Genomic DNA, 8428 nt, shown 5'->3' with positions numbered 1-8428 from the left:
ACCAGGTGTGGTGGTGCACTCCTTTAATCCCAGCACTTGGGAGGCAGAGGCAGGGTTTCTGTGAATTCAAGGCCACCCTGGTCTACATAGTGAGTTCCAGGACAGCTGGGGTTGCATGCAGGGAGACCCTGTCTCAAAAAGACCAAAACAGCCGGGCATGATGGCACACATCCTTAATCCCAGCACTCAGGAGGCAGAGGCAGGCAGATCTCTGTTTCGAGGTCAGTCTGGTCTCCATAGCGAATCCAGGCCAGCTGGGGCTACAAGGAGACCCTATCTCAAAAAGACCAAAAAAAAAAAAAAAAAGTATTTTTTAAAAATCAAGATAAGGCCAGGTATGGTAGTGCTCACCTTTAGTCCCAGCACTCAGGAGGCAGAGGCAGGTGAATCTCTGCAAGATCAAGGCCAGCCTGGTTTACATAGCAAGTTCCAGGCCTGCTGGGGCTACATGGAGACCGTGTCTGCCTCAAAAATAAAACAAAACAAACCCAGATAATAATAATTACTATAGTTTCACACTATCAAATTTTCAATCTTCAGGGGATGGAGAGATGGCTCAGTGATTAAAAGTAGTGACTGCTCTTACAGAGGACCCAGGTTCAGTTCCTAGGACCCACATGGCAGCTAATAAATAACCATCCATAACTACAGTTCCAGGGGATCTGACAGTCCTCTTCTGCACTCCATAGGCATTGAGCAACATGGGTGCAAGTAAAACCCTCACATACAAAAAAATGAAAAAAAAATCCTAATCTTCATATTCCATTAAAAAAATCTAACAAGTATCAGGTCAACAAGAACAAACTCGATGCAAAAATACTGAAATTAGCCAGGTATAGTAGTATACTATATACTAGGAAGGAGGAGAAAAAAGGATCAGAAGTTCAAAACCAGCCTGGGCTACCTACCAAATTTAAGGTCACCCTAAGCTAAAATGAAAAAAAAATCCTAATCTTCATATTCCATTAAAAAAATCTAACAAGTATCAGGTCAACAAGAACAAACTCGATGCAAAAATACTGAAATTAGCCAGGTATAGTAGTATACTATATACTAGGAAGGAGGAGAAAAAAGGATCAGAAGTTCAAAACCAGCCTGGGCTACCTACCAAATTTAAGGTCACCCTAAGCTATACAGTTTAAACAAACAAAAAAAAAAAAACACCAAGGACCCAAGTGCTAAGGATGTAGACTAGTTGTACAGCACTAGTCTAGCATATATAAGGCCCTGGGTTTGATTCACAGCACTACCAAAAACTGGGTGTGGTGGCACACATCTTTAATCCTAGCACTAGGGAGTCAGAGGCAGGTGGATCTCTGTGAGGTTGAGGTCAGTCAGATTTACATAGCAAGTTCCAGGCCAGCCAGGGTTACACAGTGAGACCCTGTCTCAAAAAAGAAAAAAAAGAAAGAAAAAGAAGTCGCCAGGCATGGTGGTGTACACCTGTAAACTGAGGACGCAGAGGCAGGCAGATCTTTGTGAGACTGAGACTAGCCCAGTCCACATAGTAAGTTCTAGGCCAGCTGTGGCTACAGGGAGACCCTGTCTCAAACAAAACAAAAACAAAAACAAAAAAGATGGATGAATGGATGGATGGAAAGAAAGAGAAGAAACAACTCACTAGCTTATTTGACGAATAACTGACACTTCTGAGTGTACTACATTTGTCAATTTAAAATTTTTTATTAATTTTATTTTGCAAAGGCTAGGGAGATGGGGCCTGTGCCACAGCATGTGTGTGGAAGTCCGAAGGCAATTTATGGGCATCGGTTCTTTCCTTCCACCACGTGGTCCCTCACAGAGATCAAATTCAACTCCTGAGGTTTGGCAGCAAGCATCTTTACCCACAAGCCAGCTCGCCAGCCCTAATTTGCCTATTTTAAATATTAGTGTCCATGGGTCACTGAGAGTATATGAAACACTTTAAGCTATTATCTACATAATAACCCTATGAGTAACATCTCTTCAAAGGCAACTTAGTTGAAAACTATTAAAACCAGCTGGGCATGGTGGCATATGCCTTTAATCCCAGCACTCCGGAGGCAGAGGCAGGCAGATCTCTGTGAGTTCCAGGCCAGCTGGGGCTACAGGGGGACCCTGTCTCAAAAAAAGCGCCCCCCCCGCAAAAACAACAACAAAAAAAAACTTTAGTAAATCCTTATTCTGAAAACTGTCATTATTTGCTTTTCTTTTCTATTATTTTGTATTCAGCCACCATTTCCATTTCCAGTTCGGATCACCTGCCATCCAAGTTGACAGTAGTGGTAATAACAGAAATACACTGAACCAAGGTGAGAAGTAAGGTAATGACAAAGCTTCTCCATGTTTTAAGACAGTGGCCCATTAGCCGCTATTTTAGTCAAGTTTCAAATCAAGCCAGCTGCCTTGCTTCCCTTCAGCAGTTAATTTTTATATATGAATCCTTTTGTGTATGTGAATCTGAAACACAAGTATTACTTAATAAATTAAACACCTAAAAACTAGAGTCTAATTTAACTAATTGGCATAAACATACAGAAAATTCAAAATATAATTCAGTTGTTTATTTTTTTAAACAAGGACAATTCATGTTAACTAAATAAATTTACTAGGAAATCCTGATACTGAGATTTGAGTGCACAAATCTGTAGTTTGGTTAAATATAGTCACTTTCTCTCTTTTCATAGATTCCAAGAAGCAGTACAAGTGGAACAATGGCCTCTAGACACTTGAATGAAACAACCACCTCTGTTTATCAGTACCTTGGCTTTCAAGTCCAAAAAATCTACCCCTTCCATGATAACTGGAACACTGCCTGCTTTGTCATCTTGCTTTTGTTTATATGTACTGTGATATCCTTGGTCATGCTGGCTTTCCTTTATGAAGTACTTGACTGCTGCTGCTGTGTAAAAAATAAAACTGTGAAAGACTTAAAAAACGAGCCTAACCCTCTTAGAAGTATGATGGACAACATCAGAAAACGTGATACCGAGGTGGTCTAGCCCTCTACAGAAGATGAACAAAAGCTTTAAAAGCAGCCTTCAGCATCTTATGAGGAAAAAGAAAATTTCTAGAAGTCAACTGTTACTGCAAAATTGATTCTAACTATGAATGGCTAAAAGATCTCTAGACGAGAAAAACAAGTTAAATTTGTGTGTACTTTTTGTGTGTGTTCCCTTCATTAAACATATTCTTTAGAAATGTGAATCTACCAGTCCACTTAATGTAACACCTCAAAAACTAGATAAAAGATTGTATTCCAGTTTCCAGGTAAACTGGAGAACACAAGCATTACTAATGATGCTACAATAACTTGGTGCCTTTTCACATGGATTAAAAAGTAGTGCTTGGGTAGCAAAAATGCTACTTAAGTGTGCTTTAGAAATCCAGAGAACAAAGACTTTCCCTTACACATAAAGTCCCTATTTTAGGGGAGATAGAGGGAAGTGAAACCGAGACTTGATATATAACCCAGGCTGGCCTCAAACTTGCAGCAACATTGACTCAGCCTTCTGAGTACTGGGATTACAAGTATATCCACAGCTTTTTGTATTAAAAACTAGTTCTTAAAATTTATAGAAGGCCGGGCATGGTGGCACACACCTTTAATTCCAGCACTTGGGAGGCAGAGGCAGTCAGACCTTTGTGAGTTGGAGGCCAGCCTGGTCTACATAGTGAGTTCCAGGACAGCTTGGGGCTACAGGGAGACCCTGTGACACCACACCCACACACCCAGCAACAAGTTTTTTTTTTTTAAGATTTAATTTGCCGGGCATGGTAGCGCACGCCTTTAGTCCCAGCACTTGGGAAGCAAAGGCTGGCGGATCTCTGTGAGTTCAAGGCCAGCCTGGTCTACATAGTGAGTTCCAGGCCAGTTGGGGCTACAGGGAGACCCTGTCTCAAAAAGCTCCCCCCAAAAATTTTATTTTTATTTTATGTGTATGAGTGCTCTGCCGCATTTATTATGTGCACCACATGTCTGCCTGGTGCACAAGAAGGCCAGAAGGCGGCATCAGATTCCCTAGCCCTGGAGCTACAGGTAGTTGTGAGATAACACATGGATGCTGGGAACTAATCCAGGTCCTCTGTAAGAGGAGTAAGTACTCTTAACCACTGAGCCATCTTTCCAACACCAAGACAATGCATATTTTTTTTTAATCTTTTTGAGACAGGGTCTCCTGCAGCCCCTGCTGGCCTAGAACTCACTATGTAGACCAGGCTGGCCCTGAACTCAAGAGATCTGCCTGGCTCTGCCTCCCGAGTGTTGGGATTAAAAACATGCATCACCATGCCCAAAAAGACAATATATATTTTTTAATATTTTATCATTTTTATTTTATGTGCATGAGTGTATTACCTGCATGTATGTGAGTGCACCTGTGTCATGCAATGCTGCAGAGGTCAGAAGAGGGCTTCGGACTGCCCTGGAACTGGAGTTAAGGACAGTTCGTAGCCGCCATGTGGGTGCTGGGAATCGAACTTGGGTCCTCTGCAAGAGCAGTCTTCACAGCTGAGCCATCTCTCCAGCCCGAGACAATATATTTTTAATGACTTGATTTTCATGTATCTCAAAATGATCAGAAAGACCACAAGTACACCTACATAAGACTCACAAAACTGACTTACTTTTGGTCTAGAAAAGGCCAAGGCTATCAACTTCCAAACTAAAACTTACATTAGACTATGTAAATTACATTTCTTGAATGTATTCTCTTACTTTTCCTTCTCATATTCACTCCTAAAACCTAAGATACTTATTGCAGGAAAAAAACTGCAAAGAAACATAAAAATAAGGTTTTCATTAGAAGTGATGAACTCTGATAATACATACTTTGGTTTGTTTTTTGATTTCAGTTGTTTTTCATTTTGGATTTTACATTTTATTGTGTTTTTGATTTTTTCTGAGATGTAGCCCAAGACGGCAAGTACTGGGATTATAGCTTTACATGCCCACGCCTGGCTCTGACAGTAATTTTAAAGCCACTCAGCACAAGTTAAGAAACATGGCAGTTTGAACTGGGGAGATGGCACAGAGGTAAAGCACTTGCTCACAACCATGAGGACCTAAACTTAGACCCCCAGAACCCACATAAAGTCAGTAGCGTGCAGCTGTGTTCCAGCACTCCTTCAGCGGAGACAGGACACTCTCTTTCAGCAGAGACAGGAGCCTCCCCTGAAGCTTATGGGCCAGTGAGCCGGAGAACACAGCAACAAAAAAGAAGACCCTGTCCCAAACAAGATGGAAGGCAAGGACAGGCAACTGAAGTTGTCCTCTGGAACAGGCATGCTCCTGTACTTACACACACACACACACACACACACACACACAATTTTCTAAAAAGAAAAAACAAATGTGATAGTTTTATGTCAGTTGCAGAGTCAAGAGGATTGCCACAAGCTCAAGGCCAGCCAGATCCTGTCTCAAACAAAAACAAATATGACAGATTTATTTCTTGATAGCCCAATGGCAGAGAATATATTTCGGAACCTTAACACTGTTTTGATATCACCTATGAGGAAATCTAAGTAAACAATATCTTTGGGCCATCAACACTCCAAAGAATTTATTTCAAGAAGCTGACTCAAAATAGTCTCTATATGTGTATGAAAATGTCATCATGAAATTCACTATTTTGTATGCGAACTTAAAAAATTTACATCAGGGGCTGGAGAGATGTCTCAGCAGTTAAGAGCACTGACTGCTCTTACAGAAGACCCGGGTTCGACTCCCAGCACCCACATGGCAGCTACGAACCATCCTTAACTCCACTTCCAGGGGAATCCGAAGCACTCTTCTGACCTCTGCGGCATTCACCAGTGCACTCGCATGGAGGCAATACACTAACACATATAAAATGAAAATAATAAACAGAATATTAAAAAAGAATTCACATTAAAGAAAATGAAACCTTAACCCCCAAAAAAGAAAAGAGAAAGCAGCCTGTGCTGAGGATATTGCTGCATGATAAAAGGCTTGCCTGGCATGTATGAGGCCCTGGCATCAATCCCTAGTATTGCAAACAGAAAAATAAAAGAAGCTCACTAAAAATACTATTTGAGGACCCGCCACAGTCCTCTCCCAGGTAAGTCCATTGTGCCCTCCGAGCCCTGACTCCCCCAGCCTCATTCACCCTCCCATCTCAGCCACCGTTCTCTCCTCCGAGTTTGGGCCCTGCTCCATTCCTTGTCTTGGGGCCCCAGACACCTGGGTAAACTATATTGCTTTCTGATCCTTTCCATGCAGACCAACTTGGTGCCTTCTCTGGGCCCCAGGAGCACTGCTTCTGGGCCTGTACCAACCACCAGCCTCTTTCTGGGACGCAGGGGCTAACCTTTCCTCTCCCTGATCCTTTGCATCCAGACCAACCCAGTTCCTCAGTGCAGTCCCCAGGAGTCCTTGGGGCCTCTTCCCGCCCAATCTGCCTTTGCATCTCTGGGTGGCTCGGCCACCAGCTGCCCTAGACCAGCATCTTTCCTGGGCCAGGCTCCCAGGCCAGTCCAACCACCAAATTCCTGAGGCCAAAATCATTCCTTGAGGGATCCAGACCTTAGGAGAAAGCCTGAAAACATCTAACCCTCATCTGAATTGGGTCTCTGTGGGAACTACTGAAGACAAAAACAATCCAGCCACTCCAATATAAAACCAAAAGAGAGAACCCAAAGCTTAGACGAACCAGCTTTTCATGCCCAAAAAAAGTAAACTACAAAGACACATGAAGTTCACAAAAAGAAGCAGACCTAAACCTGAAGGCCTGAGTTTCACACAAGAATCAGAAACTACAAAAGAAATTCACATGTCAAAATCAGAGAAACAATAACATGAAAAACCAAAATAACATATCCCCAACAAATACCAATAGTCCTCTAGAGGAGTGCAATGAGAACACCCTGGAGATAATGCAGGACATAGAACTGAAAAGAACAATTATAAACATGATAAAATAATTCATTGAATTTAAAGAACACACAAAAAAAGATATCAAAGAACTGAAGGAAGATAGGGATAAACTTCTGAATGAATTCAGAAAAGTTAGAAATATTGAAGAATACTCAGGCTGAAATGAAGAAGGAAGTGAAACACTCAGTAAGCCAATTAGAAACGACAGGAGAAAGCCTCACCAATAGGATGAACGAAATGGAAAACAGAGTATCAAGACTAGAAGATAAAGTGGATGAACTAGACCACTCAAGCAAAGATTATGAAAACTTTAAGAAATCACAAGAATGGAAAATGCAGGAATTGTGTGACACCATAAAAAGACCAAACTTATGAATCATAGGCATACAGGAAGGAGAAGAATCCCAAGATAATGGCATGGACCAGATCTTTAACAGAATCGTGGAAGAAAATTTCCCAAAATTAAAGAAAGATATGCCCATACAAATACAAGAAGCATACAGAACACCAAACAGACAGGACAAGAAAAACCTGGGCAGAATCAGGGGGTATGGGTGGGGCAGGACACAGAACTCCTGTATATGTTGAACTCAAAGCAGGGGCGGGCCCTGTTAAAGTGCGCCAGGATCCTATGCCCCTAGAGGCAAAACGTGGAATTACTCCACATATCAGAAGATTAATGGAACTGGGGGTGCTGAGAACGACCCAGTCTGCCTGGAACACCCTACTCCTGCCTCTCAAAATGCCCCAATAGGGGGACTACAGACAGGTACAGGATTTGAGGGAGGTGAACAAGAGAGTCGTTGACATTCATCCCACTGTCCCCAACCCTTATACATTACTCAGTACCCTGCCACCAGACTGGCAATGGTATACAGTTTTGGACCTCAAGGATGCCTTCTTCAGCCTGCCACTAGCTCCCAGCAGTCAGCCCTACTCTGCCTTCGAATGGCATGATCCAGAGGCAGGAATCAATGGCCAGCTGACCTGGACGCGACTGCCTCAGAGTTTAAAAATTCTCCAACTGTATTCGATGAGGCCCTGCATGAAGATCTGGGTGAGTACAGAGCCCAACACCCCAACATAAGCCTGTTACAATATGTAGATGACTTATTGATCGCAGCACTGGACCAGAAGTCCTGCCTAGAGGGTACTGAGGACTTACTCCACATACTTGGGGACTTGGGATACCGGGCCTCAGCAAAAAAAAAAAAAGCTCAGATATGTCTACAAGAAGTGACTTATCTAGGGTACATCCTCAAGGAAGGGCAGCGGTGGTTAACTAAGGCCCGCAAAGAGACTGTGCTAAAGATACCCGCACCAAAAAGCAGGTGAGGGAATTCCTGGGCACCGCGGGGTTCTGCCACCTCTGGATTTTGGGGTTCGCCGAAATTGCAAAACCCCTATATAAGGCTACCAAAGAAGGACAGGACTTCAACTGGACGCAGGAAAGGCAAGAGGCCTTGGAAACCCTAAAACGAAAGCTCTTAGAGGCCCCTGCCCTAGGACTACCAGACATAAGTAAACCTTTCTGTCTATATGTGGATGAAC

The 8428-nt window shown here is 42.8% G+C and overlaps 2 protein-coding genes across 5 annotated transcripts in view; one reads left to right on the top strand and one right to left on the bottom strand.

Annotated features, from left to right (window-relative positions):
* Positions 1-3184, top strand: part of Smim18 (small integral membrane protein 18) — an 8243-nt gene extending 5059 nt beyond the window's left edge. The window contains exons 2-3 of one of the 3 annotated variants that reach the window (XM_008844946.2): positions 2212-2291; positions 2667-3184. In XM_008844946.2, the coding sequence (XP_008843168.1) occupies positions 2694-2981 (288 nt within the window). In that variant the 5' untranslated portion in view covers positions 2212-2291; positions 2667-2693 and the 3' untranslated portion in view covers positions 2982-3184. Of the gene's footprint in view, positions 1-2211; positions 2304-2666 lie in introns of all 3 variants that reach the window. The other 2 variants (XM_008844947.2, XM_008844948.2) reach the window with 2 other exon arrangements.
* Gtf2e2 (general transcription factor IIE subunit 2) overlaps positions 1-8428 on the bottom strand; it is a gene marked incomplete at its 3' end in the record, with an annotated part of 43959 nt that overhangs the window by 22228 nt on the left and 13303 nt on the right.

The sequence above is a fragment of the Nannospalax galili genome, unplaced genomic scaffold (assembly GCF_000622305.1).
Source record: "Nannospalax galili isolate Female #2095 unplaced genomic scaffold, S.galili_v1.0 scaffold680, whole genome shotgun sequence".
Classification (NCBI taxonomy): Eukaryota; Metazoa; Chordata; class Mammalia; order Rodentia; family Spalacidae; genus Nannospalax; species Nannospalax galili.
Note: the sequence above shows the minus strand (reverse complement) of the source record. Positions and strands in the feature narration are given on the sequence as shown.